We start from the raw sequence: 23300 nt of genomic DNA, 5'->3' as shown, positions 1-23300 counted from the left end.
GGTGGGGTTAGGGGTCGGGTTAGAGTGTGTGTGTGTGTGTGTGTGATGGGTGGGGTTAGGGGTCGGGTTAGAGTGTGTGTGTGTCTGTGTGTGATGGGTGGGGTTAGGGGTCGGGTTAGAGTGTGTGTGTGTGTGATGGGTGGGGTTAGGGGTCGGTTTAGAGTGTGTGTGTGTGTGTGTGTGTCTGTGTGTGATGGGTGGGGTTAGGGGTCGGGTTAGAGTGTGTGTGTGTGTGTGTGTGTGTGTGTGTGTGTGTGTGTGTGATGGGTAGGTTTAGGGTTTGTGTGTGTGTGTGTGTGTGTGTGTGATGGGTAGGGTTAGTGTAGGGGGAGAGAATATACAGTTTGTACAGTATAAAAACCATTACACCTATAGAATGTCCTCACAAGTATAGCAAAACAAACCTGTGTGTGTGTGTGTGTGTGTCTGTCTGTTTATAGTGATGTGAGGAATACTCCAAGTCTCACATTAGCTTTTTATTAAACATACAACTGTGAAATAGCATTATGCAGAATTACATTGTTTACAGCGTCGCTCTGGCTGATGGGACACACACACACACACGCAAACAAACACTCACCTCACACACACTCTCTCTCTCACACGCACACAAACTCGTGCACACAAACAAACACTCACCACACACACACACACACACACACACACTGAGGATCTTCAACAAAAACCTAAATTAATCTTCTTATTATTCCCCTTTTTTATGTAAATACATTTCTGGGGAGATCAAAAATAAACAATACTTTCGAAAAAATATGTATATCACCTATAGAAATATTAAACTAAATTACAGTAAATTTTATTCAGAGAAGGTTATTTTTTTGAAGGTTTTTATACGGGTATTCTGAAGCAGCGACGTAGACAGTCGGACATCTCATCGTGTAGTTTGGTTCTGGCCGGCGTGTGTTCCCTCTTTACATCCTCTAGAAGAGAAGGAGTGTCAGTTACACAAATATTATATTTAGAAAGTTGTTCAATGTTCCGTCACCTGTTGTAATTTCTAAATAACGTGCAGATAAACATCCCATTATCGGTGCCGTCAGCAAGTGCCAAAGTTTCTCTTTTCTGTGCAAAGCGCTTTGAGAACTAACATTTGAAGGCGCTATATAAAATAAAGTTTATTATTATTATTATTATGTAGTGGTTGACCATTTAATGTATATTTTGAATTCAAATATATTTTTTGTTGTATGGAAGGGATTTTAGTTACAAACTGTTTATGTGTGCATAAAAAACATGTAAGCTATTTATTTAATGTAATCCCTTGTAAAAATATGTTGTAAACTGCATTTTGGAAATATATTTTTCAACTTTACAATATATTTTGTTTAAAATTACAAAAGCCATTTACATTTACAATCTTAAATAAATTTTTGGGTAAATGCATGCACTTTTTTCATTTTTATAAAAACATTTAAAAATTAAAAAATAAAACCTATCGAAAACATTTTAAAATCTATATTAGCAATATAGTGGTTGACCATTTCATGTATATTTTGATTTGAAAATATATTTTTTTGTTGAACGGTGGGGATTTTAGTTATAAACTGCAGTTTAAATATTCATAATTTGCTGTTTATGTGTGCATAAAAACATGTAAGCAATTGATTAATGTACAGGATTGTGTTTACCAGTGTCTGAGGCTTCTTCCTTTATCTGACACTCTTTCTCCCTGTCTTGTGGAATGACGTCACGTGTGAGATTCACAAACTCCGGTAGGGGGCAGCGCTGGGAACAATTCGGTAAAGACTGGGCGTACAGCTCAGACACAGTGCTGTCATTGCGATAAAACATCTCCACTGAAAACGACCTGAAAGAGAAGATATTTTAGTTGACCGAAAACGTCTTAGTAAAGGGGTGGTATAATCCCCAGAGTGTGTATGTGAAGTTATATCTCAAAATACTCCACAGATATTTTTTGTACAGCATGTTAAAATCGTCACTTTTTGAGGGCGCATCATTTCGTGTGTGTCCCTTTAAATGCAAATGAGCTGCTGCTGCACAGAGGGCGGAGCTTCAAGAGCTTGTGTGTGTGTGTGTGTGTTAGCAGCTCCGATTACCTCACGCAGACACACACTAAAATGTCAGAAAATGTTCTGCCTTTTATTTTTAAACCGGAGTCAGACAATGATGGAGATGTAGAAGCAACAGGACGTCTCTGAACGGTTAGTTGATGAATTTATGTTGCTGATTTGGAGTTAACTATCTTCATCTATAAATCGTTCGTGTGGGAACTGTTGTAAGATGCCTTTGTGTTGCGTACTGTATTGTATGTGAAAAGACGACAAGCTTGAACTCACAAATGTGCTCGACTACAACAACTCTTCCTCTTCCCAACATGAACGGCGTGTTCCCGGGGGCGGGGTTATGTAAATTTTAGGGTTAGTGATGTCACTAACCCACGAAGAAGCTCGTTGTAGGCCTAGTCCTTAAAAAGGATTTCTTTAAAAGAAAATATCTTCCTTTGCTTTGAACTTTGAGCATTGTAACTTTGCAGACGTTGTTTATGCTCAAACAGCAACATTACACACTAACTAAAGGTAGAAAAGTGAAATCATAATCAAACATCCCTTTAAGAAACCTACGTTTAGGAAATACACAGACAATATGTTACCCGTTCTCTTCCTGGTGAAGTTCGATTAGATGACATGAGGCATAAGGCGGCTGCAGGCCATTAAACACATCCAGCGCTTCTTGTAGAGCTACAATTGTTGTGTCATGCTAGTAGAGTTACAGGAGAAAACATTACTTTCTCTAAACAGAGCACACTTCATTTGACTGGAAAAGGGAAGTTTAGGAGTTTGATTTAGCGTGACACATGACTTACAGCCGAGTATACCATCATCTTCACTTGTTGTTTAGTGTCTGGATCTGCTGTTGTTAAGAGACTCTGAATGATCTGATTTAACAGCAAGCCTGCGAATGAGAGCGTAAGAAAAGTGTCACATGATCACTATACTGCACATTTCCTGTCTGAATGTTGTCCATTGTCATAGACATAAACACTAGATGTCGCCTTGGGGTTCTAAGCATGCGTCAAAAACGCCGCCATCTTGGAACAGGGCTCTTGTCATAGGAAGTAGCTGGGTAACGCTGAATTCATGGATGATGCCGGACTTTTGTGCTGCGTATGGATGTTCACACAAACAAAATCTAAAAACCAGACAGCAAGGGATTACATTCCACAAGAATGTGACATTTTGTAAATTTTGTAAAATTTCTCTGTACTCAATGATAAATACATGTCTGACCGTTGGAACGAACCAAAACAACTAGAAAATCGCATTCATGACGATTTATGGTGATTTTATTTCCGTTAGACCTTTTCCTACATTGACGCTGATGCTTTAAAGAGGAGGCGCTCCCCTGTTCCAAGATGGCGGCTCTATTGACGCATTCGTTTCAATGTACTGCCGTAGCCAATGCGACATCTAGTGTATATATCTATGCTCCATTGTTCCTTTACATTGACATATACCTGCACTATAATTACACACAGTTTCATGCATATGTGTGCATAAAAGTGTTAGACTGTTTAACTATGAAAATGCTCTCCCGAGAATGTCTATGATGGGCACAAAAACACTGTCAGTGTTTAATCTCATATAAATGTTTTTATTTTATTTTTTTAATTAAAATTTAATCGAAAATAAGAGGCTCTGCCCAGGGATAAGCTCTCACCTCCCTGAAGTCTGCACTTCTCCTTTCTCTCATAGACTCCAAACATAATCTGATAAGAAAAGTCCTTCAGCTCCTTCAGTTTTTCCATCATGTGTGGGTCTGAAGTCACCCATGGCGGTGGTTTCTTCCCATGTATTGCCTTTGGAAGGAGAATAACAGAACTGATCTGACACAATTCATTGAGTCTGTCTGAGCATTTGGATTTAATAGATTCTGAGCATCTATAGATCAGTCTGCAATAAAAATGATGGAACAGTGATTCAGAAAGTGTAAAGAGCGCTCAATATCACGAAAGAGTCCACACACACACACACACACACACACACACACACACACACACACACACACACACACACACACACACACACACACACACACACACACACACACACACACACACACACACACTCACACACACACACACACACACACACACACACACACACACACCCAGAGAGAGAGAGATAAAAGTTTTGTTTCAGAAATATTTTTCCTCATACACTTTTTCCATTAGGATTTTAGAACAGTCTTCATTAAAGTTTTATAAGCCACGAACCAAACTAACCAGCTATGAGGTGAATCAAAACATCACTAAAAATTTTTAAATTGGACAAAAAGACAAAAATACCATGAAAATAAATAATGAAAATAAAATGAATAAAACTACAGATTTAAAGATGTTGATTATGTATAAAGAAACAATATATTTTACTTATATTGCAAAATATGCACAAATATATAAGTAGTTTGAGAGTGTATGAATACTGACAAATGTCATTCATAGTTTTTCATGGGAATGGGTGGGCACTGAAGAGTGATTTTGGTGTGATTTGGTTGTCACGATTCTCTAGTTGGTAGAGATTTCTTTGAAGAATGTAGTTTTTTTTACCATGTTAAACTCAATTATTTAGAAAAAAGTAAATAATGTGGGCTGATGGCTTCAATGAAAGCATATGTCAGTCATCAATTAACAACCTCATAGCTGACCGTAGGTCTGTCTTTAAAGCTTTATAAAGTTAGATTTAAAAATCAATTTCCCTATGGAGAAAATTCAGAGTTTTACTTTTAGAAATCTAATGTTGCACTTTGTAATCAGATTGAAAAACAAAAGATGAAGTCGTGAATAATGTGCACAATGAATGCTATGTGAAACTCGCCTCACAGAACAACGTGTCATAGACAATCCAAACAGACCCAATGGAGACTGTCTTCAGTCCTGTTTTATTTCTCACCGTTTCTATACATGCCTGCATAAAAACACAATGACATAACCATAATTGTTTTTTATTGCACATTTACATTGCAAGATTGTAAGCACACTTCCTAACATGAAGCAAGTCGAAGTTTTCATGTAGAAAACTTTTCAAGAATGAAATGGAATAGAGCCTATTTACGTTGTGTCCCAAATGACTCACTATACACTTTGCACGTATACACCATGTACTCAATTATATAGTGTACATATTTTTTTAGCAACAACTGAAAAATCTGAAAGCTGTCTGTCATTGTGACAGATTCTGATTGTATAATTTGTACTGTATTTCTCACTCCTGTCCACTCAGTGTCGAGTGCGCTTTTGCGGACTATCAAGTTAATAGTCAACGGACCCACAGTCTCTGTTCAACTTTCTCTTCATAAATAAAAAACGGCATAATCTAGCCAATATGCCTGTCCTTTACATTTGTGAATAAAAAATTAAAATGTGAACAAAAACAGAGCCGATTAACTGACTTGTTATCATTAAAATATATAAAAAATTAAATGACGGGTAATAGATCATGGCGGAATTTTTAAGACCCGATGCGGAAGTCTAATGCGACGTCTTGTAGTATATGAACTTTGTACGAAAGTCTGTCCTAGAAACCAAAGTTGTTTGCCACACGGACGGATTATAGTGGTACACACAGGAAGACTGTCTTGGGGAATGTTCACCTCTTCACGCTCATTTATGTTTGTTTAATGCGTTTATGCCTTGATGTAAGTACATTTGCATATGTATGTTTATTGTATGTATGTGTTTGATGTCCCGCGATCGTTCTACGGTTGTTATCGGCGCGTTTGGAGCGCCGTAGCGGCCGTAATTTGCCGCGAGATAAATCCGCTAATCAGTATTAGCATCGGCATCCAAAGACTGTTCAATAAATACATCTTTGCGAAGAATCTATTCTCCGACCCCTGATTCTCTGACCGGAATCCCGTCCATATTTGGCCGCCTCAATCAGCGTATTATAAAGTTGTAGCACACTTTGCTACAAAAGTGGTCCTTCGAGCCGGATTGAGTGCAAACCGAACCAATATGGACAAAGCAGAAAGTGACCTATCTGAGGCAACGTCCAGACCTCGACGCAAGATTAATCTGCCTACACATCTGGATGATTATGATGTTGGATACCACCCTGCTGGGGACCTTCCTCCAAAGGCTTCCTCTCACTGTCCTAGTCAGCCCCGAAGCAGCTCGAGGAAAACGTCTCGCAGTGGTGTCAGCGCTCAATCCAAGACCAGTAGGCGTTCCATTACGTCCGCTGGCGTTTACGTCCCACCAGAGCTCTCTAGCGTCCAAACGGCTATGTTGGAGGAAAAGATCAAACAGAGACAGTATGACAGTCTAAAGCAGCAAGTAGTAGAGGACTCGCTGATTGATCTGGAATACCAAAGACTGCAGGTACAAGCAAAAGAAGCCCAGCGCATGCAAGAGGAAGCGCTAGCCGCAAAGGAGGCTCTGTTGAAACAACTAGAACGACAGCGCAAGCTTCAAGAAGCAGAGACTGAACTCGAAGTAGCTAAGCTTGTATCCTCTATGCTCTCTGTAGACTCTAGATCGACCACTCCAGTCCCTACAGACTCTGGTTCTCCAAATGTTCAACAGCTTGCATCAGAGCGCAGCCAGGCTTGTTCACCACAGCTTATGTCTTTCGAACCTCAGCAGCTCCCCTTCCAGTCACCCGCTGTGACGTCGACGCTGCTGCCCTGTCTTACAGCACTGCCTGATCCTGAGGTCTCTGCAGCGAAACCTAGACCCGCCACATTGGGCCTCACCTGCTCCGCACTCATCGGATGCACCCATGCCCGCTGCACGTGACCCAGGGTCACAAGCATTCTCATTGCCAGTCCCTGATATTACACCATTGGCTTCTACTGCCGTGCCAGTACACTGTGTGTCATTACCGTCGAATGTGGCCCCTCAATCTTCAGGAGTGTTCACCATCCCAAAGTCCACTGCGTACCCCATGAGTAGCGGCATGCAGCGTGTGACACAGCAGCCTGATACTGCCACATTACCTACCCATCGCTACAGGCTACAACAGACAGCGACAGCGCCGGTGACAACACTTCCAGGTCCATCGCAGCTCCCGGTCTTCAGCCACCAAGCATCGGCGACGGCACCACAGACTCCTGGTTATGTCAAAGCATCTGTGCCTCTCCCCCCTACTGCCTACTCACCTCAACCGAGTCCAGAGCTTCTGATCGCATCAGCCTATGGCATTCCACGACCCACGTTACCCGTTTTCGAGAGTGGTGCTGAGAGTGACTTTGCTTTGTTTAAGTTAGCATTGGACAATTTGTTGAGTAATCACCATCATATCAGTGAACAGTATAAATACCATGTTCTCTTAAGTCATTTGGAACTTCCTAGTGCACATCAGCTAGCTAAATCCTTCATGTATCATCCACAGCCTTACACTGCTGCTCTGCAGGCACTTCAAGACAAGTATGGACAACCAAGACAGCTTGTTCAGTCTGAGTTGGGTGCCATCATGAGCACCCCACCTCTTAAGTTGGGTGATGCTAATGCATTCGACTCATTTGCATTGTCAGTACAGTCTTTAGTGGGTATGCTGAGAACTCTTGAAGGCCCAAATGGTTACGAGCTTTTGTGTGGCTCGCATGTAGACCGGCTCTTGAGTAAACTGCCACCAGCCTATCGTGACAGTTTTGTTGAATACTGCCTAAGTCGAGGTATTCTCCAGACCGGCACAGACAAGACCTACACATTACCTGATTTCGCTGACTGGCTCCAGATTAAGTCCCAAGCGAAACGCATCTCTAGCAGAGCAGTGGCAATGTTCCAGAGTGAAACTCCGAAGCCTCTCGGTAGAGTTCGAGGAGTACTTTATCCAAGAGGGCAGCCAAGGCCAGTTCTCCTGACACGTGAGAGTGTAGCTAAAACTCCTGAGCCAACAGCCCTTAAGTCCAGCTCCAAGCCTAAGCCATACTGTCCTCATTGTGACAACAGGGATCACTACCTCAACGCTTGTGAGGCATTCAAGAAGTTGACGACCTCCCAGATTGTATCTTGGATTAGAGATGGTAAACGATGTTGGAGATGTGGACGGTCCCATGCTGTAGAGTCTTGCAACCTCAAACGTCCATGTAGAACCTGTAAAGAGCTACATCTCACAGTTCTTCACGATTCCATCAAAGACAATACCAGTGCTGTCCTCACCGTCAGCCTCCCATCAACCCGGGTTTACTTGGACAGACCGAACCGTACACCCAGAGTCATGCTGAAGGTCGTCAAGGTCCTCCTTCACAATGAACACCACACAATGGAGGCACATGCAGTTCTTGACGATGGGTCAGAAAGAACACTCGTGCTTTCCCCGGTCGTGCAGCAGCTCAAGCTTACCTGTACCCCAGAGGTACTTCATCTACAGACTGTTCAGCAATCTCCCACAGAACTCGCAGGTTCGTCCGTTTCCTTCGAAGTCTCAGCAGTCACCAAACCCATGCAGAGGTTCACTATCTCCAATGCCTTCACTGCGACTGGTTTGAGTCTTGCGGAACATAACTATCCAGTGGCTGCACTCCAACGAGCTTATCGTCATCTGAGAGATCTTCCTCTTTCCCCTGTTGACAGAGTCAAACCACTACTCCTCATTGGTTCTGACATGCCGCACCTCTTAATGCCGATACAGCCTGCATGCAGAGGACCAGACGGAGGTCCAATAGCCATCAGAACACAGCTGGGATGGTCTCTTCAGGGTCCCATGAGCCCCAAGCAGCCCTCACGGTGTTATCAGCAGTGCCTTCATATCACCACCACTCCTCTTCAGGATGATCTGATTCGGCACGTCGAACGTCTCTGGCAAGTCGACACCTTCCCATACAATGAGAAGATGGTCACCAGGTCCAAGCAGGACAAAGACGCTCTCGCTATGCTCCAGAATGCCACAACCAGTGTGAACGTAGATGGCGTTCAACGTTATGCCACACCATTGCTCCGACGCATGCCCATGACCACATTCCATACAGACAAGAGTGCTGTTCTTCCTAGTCTTCGAAGTACCGAGCGCAGACTGGCAAGAGATCCTGAATTAGCAAAAGCCTACTGCACTGAAATCCGCAAGTTGGAATCTGCTGGATATGTAGCCAAGATAACTGCCGAAGAAGCACACAATACCTTGGAGTCCTGGTTCATTCCACACCATATCGTACAACACAATGGAAAGAACAGGATCGTCTTTAACTGTTCATTCCAACATCAGGGCCAGTCCTTGAACAGTCAGCTGCTTCCTGGTCCGATGCTGGGATCCTCTTTGTTAGGTGTGCTTCTGAGGTTCCGACAACACACAGTAGCCGTGAGTGGGGACATAAAAGCTATGTTCCATCAGGTACGCTTGTTGCCCAAGGACAAGCCAGTGTTGCGGTTTCTTTGGAGGGACATGTGCAGAGACCAGGAGCCTGAGATATATGAATGGCAGGTGCTTCCGTTTGGAACTACATGCAGCCCTTGTTGCGCCATTTACGCCCTCCAGCGCAGTGCCCAAGACCAGCAGAACGACCAGGTCAGTCTGGTTAACATAGTTGAGAATTCCTTCTATGTTGATAACTGCTTGCACAGCACTTCGAACTCTGGTGAAGCTAAGGAGGTAGTTGATGGACTTCGTCAATTACTGTCTGAGGGAGGCTTCGACCTCAGACAGTGGGCCTGCAATGTACCCTCTGTAATCGGACATCTTCCTGCAGAAGCCCGGTCTGCTAACAGTGAACTGTGGTTGACAAAAGCCAGTACAGACCTACAAGAACCCACTCTGGGCCTACGGTGGGACTGTCTCAGTGACACCCTAGGCTATAAGTTGCGATCAACCGAGCATCTAGAGCCTACCATGAGAAACGTGTACAAGACCTTGGCCAGTCAGTATGACCCGCTGGGGTATATCATCCCGTTTACTACCCGGGCCAAGGTTCTCATCCAAGACCTCTGGAAGCAGAATTTGGGCTGGGATGATCCAATAACACCTTTACCGCTAAGAGAGAAGTGGCTAACTTGGATGCGAGAGATTCCTAATCTCCTTCAGCTGCAATTTCCCCGACCTTATGCCCCAGCCTGTGCTGATTACCCTAGTGCCTTCCGGGAACTCCACATATTCTGCGACGCATCAGAAAGAGCATACGGCTCAGTGGCCTATTTGCGTACTACTGATGATCAAGGCCACATCCATGTCGCCTTTGTTCTGGCCAGATCCAGAGTGGCTCCCAGAAAATGCCTCTCCATGCCTCGTCTGGAACTGAGTGCAGCCTTGACTAGCGCCCAGTTAGCGACAGTGATCCAGACGGAGTTGTCTCATCATTTCCAGACAGTCACCCTCTGGTCTGACTCGACGACTGTGCTGAACTGGCTCACCTCTGAGTCCTGTCGCTACAAGGTATTTGTAGGGACACGCATAGCAGAAATTCAGACCCTCACAGACACGGCTGAATGGCGGTACGTTGATTCAGCTCACAACCCCGCTGACTACATCACAAGAGGCCTGACACTGACCCAGATAGCAGGACCTCACCCGTGGAGTTCAGGACCCGACTTCCTCCTTCAACCTTCTGACCAGTGGCCATCTATACCCGTCACTAAGGTAGAATCGGAGATCAGTGAGTTGAGAAAAACTGCATTCATCGGCACTGTCAAAGTTACCAATCAGTTACTTGTAGACCCCGATCAATTTCGCACATGGCTAGAGCTTGTTGAGGCCACTGTCAGGTCCCTACACGGGGCGGCCGCTGCAGTAAGTGACGCTTCACCGCAAGCTGATGACTATGTTGAAGCAGAGAAACTTATCCTGGCCCAAGCTCAACAGGACTCATTCCCACTAGAAGTTCAAGCTTTGAAGACTGGACAGCCGATTCCAGCTACCAGCCGTTTGGCATCCCTTGCACCAGAGTACGATAAAGACACAGGTCTTATCCGAGTAGGGGGACGGTTACGTAGAGCTATTGACCTTGACCTTGATGCTATTCACCCTATACTGTTAGACCCTGGTCATTCTACAACGAAGCTGTTAATTAAAGAAATGGACAGCCGGCTTCTGCATCCTGGTTCTGAAAGGGTGCTAGCGGAATTGCGTCGCCAATATTGGATACTTCGGGGTCGGGAAGCCGTCCGTAAGCATCAACGCAAATGCCCAGATTGTCAGTTCTGGCGAGCCAAGCCTGAAGTCCCCCAAATGGCCGATCTTCCATCCTGCAGGCTGCAACTTCACCAACCGCCATTCTATTGTACTGGGGTGGATTGTTTTGGCCCCCTTTCAGTCAAGATTGGTCGTCGCCATGAAAAAAGATGGGGTATCCTTTATAAGTGCATGACAACCCGTTGTGTGCACCTAGATCTGTTGGAGCGCCTTGACACTGATGCATTCCTGCTCTCTTTGCGTCGCTTTGTAGCAAGACGAGGTAAGCCCATGGAATTGCTCTGTGACAACGGCACCAACTTTGTAGGAGGAGACCGCGAACTGCGTGACACTTTTGATGTCATGGCACCCAAGCTTCAGGAGCTGCTTGCTCCACAGAAGATCAGATTCCGCCACATTCCACCTAATGCTCCACATTTCGGAGGAACCTGGGAGCGTGAAGTCAAATCTGTAAAGACTGCACTACGGGTTATTCTGCGAGAGCAAACGGTGCCAGAGCCAGTGCTGCGGACGTTGTTAGCGGAGGTTGAGGGTATTCTAAATGCCAAGCCTCTCGGCTATGTATCCTCCGATGTAGCAGACGTTGACCCAGTGACGCCAAACCTGCTCCTTATGGGCCGTCGTGATGCCTCCCTACCTCAAGTCTTTTTCGACTCTACCAACCTGCTCGGAAGACGCAGATGGAGACATAGCCAGGTGTTGGCGGATCATTTCTGGACTGCCTTTATCCGAGATTACCTCCCCAGTTTACAGGATCGGCAGAAGTGGAGAAAGGATGGAAAGGAGCTAACTGTGGGTCAAGTGGTTCTCATTGTTGATCCCCAACATCCTCGTGCCCTCTGGCCTGTGGGCACAGTGACTGAGACGTTAGCTGGACCTGACGGGAAAGTTCGCACTGCTCGTGTCGGAGTTAATGGAAAATCCTATACTCGCCCAGTTGTTAGGTTGATTCCACTTCCTCCCTTTGAGGAAGAGCCTTAGATTTTCAGACTTTCTTGGTGTTTACAATTATCCTGTCAGATAATTGGGGGCGGCTGTGTACGAAAGTCTGTCCTAGAAACCAAAGTTGTTTGCCACACGGACGGATTATAGTGGTACACACAGGAAGACTGTCTTGGGGAATGTTCACCTCTTCACGCTCATTTATGTTTGTTTAATGCGTTTATGCCTTGATGTAAGTACATTTGCATATGTATGTTTATTGTATGTATGTGTTTGATGTCCCGCGATCGTTCTACGGTTGTTATCGGCGCGTTTGGAGCGCCGTAGCGGCCGTAATTTGCCGCGAGATAAATCCGCTAATCAGTATTAGCATCGGCAGTATTCTCAACTGTGTAACCAATGTGTTTTATATTAGTAACATACCATGGTAGAGTGTATTATGTTTATCGTATTTGTTTATTACCATGCCAGTGTGTAAATGATTCTCAGAATACAATTTTAATTATATTTCTTTATTGTTCCTTTAGACCATTAATACAGACATCATTGGCAAAGAATAACTTGTTCAGATGACCATCCAAAGACTGTTCAATAAATACATCTTTGCGAAGAATCTATTCTCCGACCCCTGATTCTCTGACCGGAATCCCGTCCATATTTGGCCGCCTCAATCAGCGTATTATAAAGTTGTAGCACACTTTGCTACAAACTTTATAAGGTTATTTATTATTATTAACCATCAGAGTCTGATGCTCCTCCTAGAGGTCTGCACGGGCTTTAAACTGAAGCCCGTACCCGCGATCATTTAACCCGACCCGACCCGACAATTACATTTACATATTAAGCCCGAACCCGACCCGAACCCGAGGTCCATTCTGTTTCTCACAGCAAATACCATTTTTGCAATATGCAAGGTTTCAGCGCCGTCCTCCTCTGATTGAAAGTTAGTCCAGCTGCACTGAATTTCCTCTCGCTGCTGCTGCTACTTGCAGGGATGCTGAGGATACTACGGGCCAGTTTTGACAGTAAGGGGAAAACACCGCTGTTGTTTTTCCACCAAACCAAGAAATCCCGCTCCTCTTCCCAGGGGCGTGTCTAGAAGGGGGGCACGGGGTGGCACTGGCCCCCCCTGGAATATGATTGGCCCCCCCTGGTGCCCCCCCAACATCATTGGGCTAGATTTACTGTCAACCTGACAATGCCCAACGCTATTGGATCAGAGCCCTGTCAATCACTGCTTGATTTGCGATTCGCAAAGCGGAATCACAGGTCTGCGTTTTTTCAAACAGTAGGAGAGAGAGACACCTCGACACGTCACTGTTTATGGTATACACACTCAATTACAGTATATAATTTGAAATATCGCACCATATGTTAGTCTGATTACTTTCATTTGTGACTGATCAAGCCAGTAACGTTAGATTAGCTAACGTAACTTCGGCAGATGACTTGTCAGTGTTATTCCGCGGCAGCGCGTCTATATAAATATAAAATAGATACAAGGGTCATTCCTGGTATATATGCGGTGACTTTCCTGTCCCAATGATTTATTTACTCATATTTTCTCTAGTCACATATAATTAGTCACATATTTATAATAAATGGATTAAATTGTAGATTTAAGTATTCTTTACCAATTAAACAGAGATAATAGACATTAAAATACAATTTTTTATTTGACACAATTTTAATTGATGTATGCATTCAATTATATCATGTCCTCAGTGCACAGTAATCAACTTCTGCAAGAAATATAAACCATGAAATGACAAAAACCTCAAAATATTTTTAATTATTTTATAGACTAGGCTAAATTGCCTCTAATCATATATATAAATTATGTGGAAATATAGGTCTTTTTCTTAAAATTTTCTTCAATTACTGCATCCCTGAAGTCATCTTCCACCCTGTTAGTATGTACTTTTTTGCCTTTCAAATCCAACTCTAATTTCATTGAGACCATTTTCAAGAAGTGACTTCATTTCTTTTACCTGCTGGAATTCAACTGTACAAACTGAGGTAAGCTTCAACTCTCACTCCTAACTTTTTTTTTAGTTTTTGAAATGTTATCCTGCTTGTCCCACCCTTAAGTTCCACCCTGTTAGGCTATGTTATGGGGAATGTTTGTCCTATCAAAAAAATTTAACAACAAATCTGACAGTTATAAAAGTTCCGTTCATCTGTAGAAGGTTAGCTAGCTAAATGTTGATCACTCAAAGAGCTATGGCTAACTTAGCTCAGAATTTTCCACCCTGTTAGATCTATAAACTTAACAGGGTGGAATGTGAAACATTTTCTATTCATCAAAAATTGTTTTGCTTCTTTCAAGAAGAAAAAAAAATCTAAGATGGCATAAGGGACATATACTATTCAAGAAAAGCTTATTATTTAAGCTTTAAGCCAAGTTATTGTTTAACATTTACATTATTAACATGTTGTGATAACTATGTATATGTCCCTAACAGGGTGGAATATTTTTATGGACAGTGTCTGAACAATCTACCAATAATTATTATTATAGAGTCCCTGAGCTTGACCTATATGTATTCCTTATAGTTAAACATGTCACTATTTTGATAGAATGCTAAAAACATGAAAATCATGTCCTTTTTTTCCCAACACTTATGAAGCCAAAATGTCACCGCATACCAGGAATGACCCACATATTACTTTATCTTTTGTTTTAAAGACTAAAGGCACAATAATCTTTTTCCAAAAAAAAGCAGAGCCGTGGTAAACATTAAAATGTGAGAACTTTACATGCAACTCTGTGTAATTTATACTGAATGGGTTTTTGCTTATTTTTACACCGCAACAGGACATCCAAGGTTTCTTTAAGAAGAAACCATTTCAGAGACAGATTTCATGCAGATAACGTTCGCCGACACACAAACACACACACATTCAATGTTTGTGTTGAGAATAAACCATGTTAAATGACTAATTAATGCCTAGGTAATGTTTTTTTTATTTATTAGAACAAAACTGTGTGGTCCAATCCATGTAAAATACAAAATGATTTTCAGGCTCTTGTTCGGTGCCACATTTAATACCATCTATATTAGGTCATTGAGCATTGCAAAGATTTTTTTAAATCGTGCGTAATATTTTCTAAACAAGTATTTATTTCCATTTGAATTTTCTGATTTCCCATGGGCCCCCCCTGACTGGATCTTGGTCGCCGATGTGCCCCCCCATTTATAAAATCCTGGAATCGCCCCTGCTTCTTCCATGTCGTGGTTCCGCCTGGAGTATTGCGTAACTTCATCTGCGCTTTCACCGAGGGGCACGTTCACCCACTCCTCAAACTCTGCCACTATCTATATAGGCCTATATATCATTATCATTATCATTATATTTGAGAGAGAGAGCCTGTGTGTCTGACTGTGTGTATGCACATATTGCACATCTGCGCACGTATGTCCTTTCTCTCTCTCGCGTGCCGGTCACCACAACACAGCAAGCAGGCAAAGCACACGGCACGCAAACTATATATAGCCTATTTAGTTTTTCTTAGTTAAACCCGAACCCGACCCGAACCCGAGGCTGTTCATCAAACATTAACCCGAACCCGACCCGAAACCCGCACATTTTTCGGGACCCGTCGGGCTCGGGTCGGGTAGCAGACCTCTAGCTCCTCCCCCTCCACTGTGTAATTTAGGGTACGCTTAGCTTATTCAACAACGATATCTGTAAAACCGAGACGTTTTTCCTTTAAGTTTTCGCGTACAGACAACACCATTGTCAAAACGATCCCCATTCACACGGATCCGCGAACACGACTAAAATCGCAGTATTCTGCTGCCGTGGCGATGAAACACTATTGAACATTTAATATGCATGTGCATGACATCATCGTCTTTAGAGATTTGCCTTGTTGTTGTTTAGACGGAGACCGTTTTAAAAAACTTACACTTTGAAACCCGTTTTAAAAGTTTATATATGGTGCACAAGTATCCAATTAGTATAAGTTTTCTGGTGTTCTACTTTGCAAAAACATTTCAAATTCTTTAAAAATCAAAGTAATAAAAAAAATTAAGGAGGGTTGATTGTGATATTTACCCAACCAAATTTCCACATTCTTAAAAAATCTTCTAAAACTATGGGAAGGATGTTACTAATTTTTAATCAAACACATCCAATCAAAATTTAGAGGTAAAAATCACAACAATAAAAAAGTGTTCAAGTGTTTCAGGAAAGGAAGAACAGAAGAGGTTCATAAGGTTCTGTCTCCTCTTATCTACTTTTCATGAGCCAAACTGAACCTCCTCTGGACATCACTTTTTAAAACCAATTCAGAAAACGTTAGGATACATTTAGTGCTGCACTATATTATAATTGCTGTAAAAACATCACTGTAAAGTCCATAGACAGACGCCCTGCTATTATAAATGGGTTTTTGCAAGGTGGACTCACCTTGTAGGTGTCAGTCATGTTAAGAAAAATGTCTGATTTTTCAGTCTCGTTCATGAGCTGTGTGTAACGTGGACAGTCTCTTAGCGGGAATGAGAGTAGCTGGAAGAAAACAAACCAAGGCAAACACACTTTAGGCAGGACAGCAACATAGTGTCGGCCCACATCTGGTACACACGGATTCCACACGGCCCAGATGTGGGCCGGCTCTGGGCCGAAACAATGTTGCTGTTTGGTTTGCATGGAAACAGATTTCAAATATCCAGTGATATTTACCGATGCTGCTGCTATGCATGTATGAACTTAACACTAAGAGGCTAGGGCTGAGTTTCAGTGCTGAAATTTTGTGGAGAGAAAAAGTGGGAAAACGGCTTCAGTGTGATGTCTTACACAATCTTTAGCCTTTGGGACTGTGTGAACAGGTATCGGCTGCCATTTCAAACCTGGAATAATCTCCTCAGAACTGTTTAGTGGGAACAGGCCAGCCAGGTTAGCTTGGGCACTCATCAGAGTCCGGTCAAGATCTGTACTTCTGATGAATATCTGCAACATAGAGATGGCATATGCTGTTTAAACATGCAAGTCTGACAACTTTGTGTATCCATTGAACAGAAATGTAAAGAAAGAGTGACCTCGTGATGTTTATAGTCCTCACTTAGGAATCCTCTGTAGCGTTTCTTTAAAAACTGACCTAGTTCATAGTGCTGCTTTATTCCCTCCTGGAAAATTGACAAGATCGAGTTACAGTAGTTAAAACACCCTCCTCTTATGAAATCTTATAGTGAATCTTATAGTGAAAGGATGAAATAATATCCTTGAAGTACATTCAGCAGCTTCAACAGAAGCATACACTAGAGTTGACAGTAGGTCTGTCTAATGGTTTGTAAGTTACCTTTAAAAATCCTTAAAGTCCCTGTAAAGTCAAAATTAAGTACGTGTTCTGAGTTTGTCACACCACAGAAAAATGTGCTATTAGCCACCCAGCCAAATTTGAATGATAAAAAAAGCCGGCAAGTACATAAAAAATTAGCAGTAGTCTCTGCTCTCAAACGCTGTGGGCGTGTCCACACTGTCTGCGCTGAAACCACGCCCACTCGCGGGACAGCTGCCGTCGCCACACTCAACTGTCACCGCTACAGCCGGGATGGATGCTCGCACAGTGGGCACGCACTGCCGATGATGGCACCAGCTGTGGGCGCGACGCGAGGATGAAGGCCGAGGCGGGAGATAGTCGGTTCGGCCCCATTCACCAGTAACAGCGGATTATCAGTAAATCCAAGTTGTCTCCGACGAAAGTTTATAAAACTATCCCGTGTAAAATGATCACTACAGAGGCGGGTTTTGGCGGTGATCCTCAGCTCTCTATCAAGCTGGCTCTTCACAAAATTAATCCACATCTTCTTGATGTGATCGTTTTTCGGAAATTTAAATAAGGACACAATCTGTTTTGTACGTGATCGCATCCAGGTAGTACACATTTCCATGATGAAGGCATAGCTAGCTAGCAAACTGTAGACTGTAACTAATAGTACTGACAGTAACTCGCGATTAGGGGAGTGGCCAGCCTCAGTGGCTCCAGTGCGTCATCAAGCAGGGGCGTGTCCAGGAGCTCAGGGGCTCCAGTGCGTCATCAAGCAGGGGCGTGTCCAGGAGCTCAGGGGCTCCAGTGCGTCATCAAGCAGGGGCGTGTCCAGGAGCTCAGGGGCTCCAGTGCGTCATCAAGCAGGGGCGTGTCCAGGAGCTCAGGGGCTCCAGTGCGTCATCAAGCAGGGGCGTGTCCAGGAGCTCAGGGGCTCCAGTGCGTCATCAAGCAGGGGCGTGTCCAGGAGCTCAGGGGCTCCAGTGCGTCATCAAGCAGGGGCGTGTCCAGGAGCTCAGGGGCTCCAGTGCGTCATCAAGCAGGGGCGTGTCCAGGAGCTCAGGGGCTCCAGTGCGTCATCAAGCAGGGGCGTGTCCAGGAGCTCAGGGGCTCCAGTGCGTCATCAAGCAGGGGCGTGTCCAGGAGCTCAGGGGCTCCAGTGCGTCATCAAGCAGGGACGTGTCCAGGAGCTCAGGGGCTCCAGTGCGTCATCAAGCAGGGGCGTGTCCAGGAGCTGAGGGGCTCCAGTGCGTCATCAAGCAGGGGCGTGTCCAGGAGCTCAGGGGCTCCAGTGCGTCATCAAGCAGGGGCGTGTCCAGGAGCTCAGGGGCTCCAGTGCGTCATCAAGACGGATAATGATAATTTTAGCCCCGCCCAAAAAATCCGGAACACAGCAATGGTGAAAAACTGTTTAACGGTCTAACTCCACAATTCAGTACTTCACAGTTCACAGTCTTTGTAATATGTTTTAGCAATACATTTCTAACATTTATAATGCGTTTAGAATTTTTTTTTAGAATAGCCTTTACAGGGACTTTACGGAGAAAATGAATGGCTTGTGACTTTTAACTTTCAGAACCCAACTGTTGCACTCTATATATAGCCTCTTGCACGGTGAACGTGATTTCACCAAGTACCGAATGTTCCTGGATCAACATCTTTGTTCATCCTGGAACAACTTTCAGATCAACCAATCAGAATTGAGGGGCAAGTTTACAGTTTATATCAAGTTTAGGCTTAGAACCAGGGTAAGGTGATTCAACATCAGTGTTATTCACCTATCATTTCCCTCTGATTTTAGGGAAAAGTTATGGGTAGGGTTAGGTCTAAGGGTAGGGATAGGGTAAGGACTAAATTTTGGGACAGGAATGTTGTTCCATGTCTCCAGGAAGATGTCTTACTTGGCAAAATCACGGTGACCCCTCTTGCACGTTACATAACTAAATGGTCCTCAAGTAGCATGTAACTGATTAAAACTAAGAGAATAATGTTTATGTGTGCTTGTCTGCATACTTGAGAGAGCTGTCCAAAACCCTGGGGCCAATCACTCTCCTGGTAGGGATCAGTTGGATAGGCCTTGATTGGAGATCTGTCGCCATGGCGATAGAGCTGAGAGAGGAAATCAAATACTTGACTGAGTATTGGAGATTTGTGTGTATGTGTGTGTGTGTGTGTTCAGGAGGAAGAAATGACACAGTGCAACTGCGGAAATTCTAATTGGATAAGCAGATCCAGTCTATCTCCTTATCTTTATCTCGGTTCCCCTTCAGTCGGACACATTCAACGTTTTGTCGACGTCGCCGACGTATTAGGATCTTGCCTGAGAGCCTAATCACCTGTGAGTGTAAACTAAACAAGCCAATGAAGATTGCTGTGCGAGATTTTAATCTAAATACGGAAGCAGATGCAATGTACGTTTGCCTTTAACTTCGGAGCCGAGCGGTTTGTTTGTTCTGCTGTTCCAGTCTCCAGAGAGTGTTACTATATAACAAGTGTTCTTCAGGAAGAAGCCTCTTTATCCGGTGTTGGTGTGACTGCGCTGGTCGCGACTTCCACAAGAGCACTTAAACTGTTATGCCTTCAATGACAGTAAATGCACATTGACAGGCTGCATTAAAATCCTGAAAGCTGTGCCGCGGCCATCCCCTGAAAGAAGCATGCAGTGTTTACACTTAAAGAGGTGAAATTACAAACTAGAAATACACATTCTGAGACATTACATTTTGGGCTCATTTCAGGCTTACAAGGCCACTGGACAAGCCTGCCTTCGCCCTGCAGGCCTACTAGGTCAAGGCACTAAAATAGTTGCTCGAGGGTAGTGCTGAACCAGATCTACTGCCGGAAGTGCACACTGAAGTCATCAGTGCCCCACTGCGTGCTCTCTGGGTCAGATGATGTCCACACTAGAGATCTAAGACTAATCTTTGACTAAACCTGGCAGATTTGCGGGAGGCCGATAAATATCAGTTCCTGGATCTCCCAGGCCACCCTCTTCGTCGACGCGTCGACCCTCTTGAACTTTGTCCAATAGTTCTCCACTGCACAGAAGCAGATCAAACACCTCCTGCCCCGACGGCCAGCTACTGCCTCCGCCCTGCCGTCCCCTGAGCCACAGCGTGCCAAACTGGTAGCAAGATCATGGGGAAGTGTCCCTGAAAAGGGCGACCTGAAGATGGAGGAAACTGCTCTTCGGGAGATGGTGACTGCACCACTCCCTCCCCGGAGGGAGAATGGAGAATCTTCAGTTTTGTTTTACTTCTACCCAAACTGTCAATAAGAGAGCAGTTTCCACTGTCTTTGGGTCCCAAGAGAGCGCAGTTGGTGGTGTGCGATGCCATGCCTTGCCAGCTTCGACCTCCTCTCTAATCGCAAACGGGCAGCAGCGTGTGTTGAGGCTACAGGGAAGAAGATGTCTCCCACACCCTCTAAATTCTGGGGCATCGCGTCCCCCTAAATTCTGGGGCATCTATTTCTCCTCCGTGCTGGCCAGTGATGCTCCCGTTTTCCGGGCGGAGCCAGTACCTCCAGCCAGTCGGAAGACAGGGTTTTACAGCCCCTACTTCATTGTACCCAAGAATGGCAGTGGGTTACAGCAAATCTTGGACCTGCGAGTTTTGAGTTTTGAGTTTTGAACCCTTCACAAGCTCCTGTTCAAAATGCTAATGCAGAAACGCATCTTCGGGTGCATGTTGCATCCGTCCCCGAGATTGGTTTGCAGCAATCGACCTCAAGGATGTGTGCTTTCATGTCTCAATTCTCCCTCGACACAGAACATTCCTACGCTTTGCATTCGAGGGACGGGCATATCACTACAACCCTGCCCTACAGGCTGGCCCTGTCACCTCGCGTCATCACGAAGTTTGCGGAGGCGGCCATTGTTCCACTGAGAGAACGTGGTGTTCGCATCCTCAACTATCTCGACGACTGGCTCATTCTGGCTCAGGACAGGGTGCTCAGTTTCCTCGGCACGCCTCACAGAGGAACATCCTCGGTCAGATTGCCCAAAGATTGAGCAAGCTAACAGGCAGTCAAAAACAAGCCGTATAACTAATAACAAAGTTGATAGCAAACATTGGTTACTCATGTCAGCAAATATTGTGACCCGCACGCCGTTGTTTCTGGATACAGTATCAAAATAGACTGATAACGAAAGAAAAGACCAGTATCGACCAATATACAGTTAAGCTCAAAATTATTCACTAATCACTATTATTTCTTGACCACTTCTGTTGTGTTTTGGATCGTTATCTTGTTCAAAGGTCCACTGCGTCCCCAGGCCAAGTTTTTCTGTAGACTGTCTGATGTTTTGATTATCGTTACTTGAGAGGAATTTAGGTGACCTTGTTTCATTTTATTTGCTCAATAGAGTAGTGATGGGAAACCGAAGCTTTCTGAAGTCTCTTTGAGTCTTTCATCAAATTGTGCCGAAAAACGGTTCATTACTCTGAGCTTTTAACACAATGCGCATTAGCAACTTCTGGTGGTCAGAGTTGTTTTCTCCACCATATCCAACAAACAAATCAAAGTATCGGTACAGTGTGTGATTCAATAGTGCTTTGAAAACCTTATCGGAGCCCCAGTATCAACCGTCCCATCCCTACAATAGAATGAAGAGGCCGTTTGTTGTTTCATGGCCCCTACCATCACTAGCATTGTCCAGGTCTGTATCGGGGAGGGGTTGTTAGTGTGTGCGCGCCTCTGAGTGGCCACTAAAAGTTATTGTTTCATATATTGGGTTTGAAACGTATATTTAATATTGATGTTATTGGTTTCATGAGGTATTAAGAAAGTGTTGATTCAATATTTGAATTTACCATTTTATTTGTTTATTATCTGGTGATTTGAATCAACAAAACTAAAACAGTGAATGTGAAGTGATTCTTTGAATTGATTTCATATTATTTCTGAAGGCAAAAAGAAAGACACAAGACAAGTGTAAAAGTTTATTGAACATATTTTGAGATTGAGATCAAATGTAATCAGTTACATTACTTTAATAAAGTAATTGAAATAGTTACACTTCTATTACATTTCAAATAGGGTAACTTGTAATCGGTAGCCTATTACATTTCCAAAGAAACCTTGCCAACACGGGACATAGGGATGTGGCTTTTGTTTGGAGAAACAAGATAACGATAATGGTTGGCGGAGAATAATATCAATGTTTTGGAGTCCAGACCTGAATCTAATTGAGAATTTAGAATCTAATGGAGATCTATGCAAAAGAGGAGTGGGCACAATCCCAGAGGAAATGTGAAAAAAACTTGTCACTAATTATGAAAACCGTTTGACAGATGTGATGAAAAATAAAGGCTTTGAAATTGATTATTGCGAAAGGGTATGAATAATTGTCTATATAGAATATTTTGCCAAGTTGAAAAACTTTAAAAAAACAAAACAATATCCTTTGTTAATATCTCTAACACAGTGTCTTAATTTCTTTTGTCACCTTTCCGTGTCATTTCCAGCTAGAAGATGCCTATTTGGCAAATCAAAATTCATCATAATAAAAAATTGCCCTGGTTATGAATCATTTTGAGCTTAACTGTACAGTAGAAACTATATTGGAAAAAAATACACTAATTTCATATTCACACCGAAGACATGTTATGTATAAAAATATGAAACGCATTATAGGAAGTCAGAAGTTGTCTGTTGTTTTATGATTTTTTTTATGAAGACTAACAGTTTTGTCAAACCAGCTACAGCCTACATTTACTCAACACACAGTAGTCTGGCAGTAATCTGGACAGATGCATAATACTCACCACAGTAACAAATTTAAGCGTCCTCTGTCCATTTGAAAGACTGAAAGCGAAGACCAACACAACTATCAGAAAACAGGAATCCATACTTGCGGACGAGGAGCTAAGGTAGAGTACAGTAAGTTCATTGAACGATCGTTGCCTGGCTGATCTGGCAAACAGAACAAGACGAGCTACAAGGTTTTCTGGGTAAAGGAGAGCTCCCATTGGTCAATGCATTCT

At 43.6% G+C, this 23300-nt stretch overlaps 1 protein-coding gene across 1 annotated transcript; it reads right to left on the bottom strand.

Annotated features, from left to right (window-relative positions):
• Positions 1–843: 843 nt before the first annotated feature.
• Positions 844–23217, bottom strand: LOC143700964 (lysosomal acid phosphatase-like). Its single transcript, XM_077194746.1, has 11 exons — positions 23082–23217; positions 19327–19422; positions 17087–17173; positions 16845–16997; positions 16458–16556; positions 4854–4943; positions 3697–3835; positions 2843–2931; positions 2630–2736; positions 1647–1825; positions 844–938 (listed from the first exon to the last, which is right to left on the bottom strand). The coding sequence occupies exons 1-11, from the start codon at positions 23163–23165 to the stop codon at positions 847–849; spliced, it is 1215 nt and encodes a 404-aa protein (XP_077050861.1). The 5' UTR covers positions 23166–23217; the 3' UTR covers positions 844–846.
• Between the last annotated feature and the right edge of the window lie 83 nt (positions 23218–23300).

Source organism: Siphateles boraxobius, unplaced genomic scaffold (assembly GCF_051911475.1).
Source record: "Siphateles boraxobius isolate OS27281-9 unplaced genomic scaffold, OSU_SipBor_1 320, whole genome shotgun sequence".
NCBI classification, from domain to species: domain Eukaryota; kingdom Metazoa; phylum Chordata; class Actinopteri; order Cypriniformes; family Leuciscidae; genus Siphateles; species Siphateles boraxobius.
Note: the sequence above shows the minus strand (reverse complement) of the source record. Positions and strands in the feature narration are given on the sequence as shown.

Bases quoted from the DNA above. Each gene is read 5' to 3' on its own strand.
- LOC143700964 (XM_077194746.1), bottom strand. From the start codon at position 23,165: ATGGATTCCTGTTTTCTGATAGTTGTGTTGGTCTTCGCTTTCAGTCTT. The intron at 4,944-16,457 runs GTGAGTCCACCT...GTTTTTATGCAG, and splicing joins ACATGACTGACACCTACAAG to GCATGTATAGAAACGGTGAG. The intron at 1,826-2,629 runs GTAACATATTGT...CTTCTCTTTCAG, and splicing joins CTTCACCAGGAAGAGAACGG to GTCGTTTTCAGTGGAGATGT.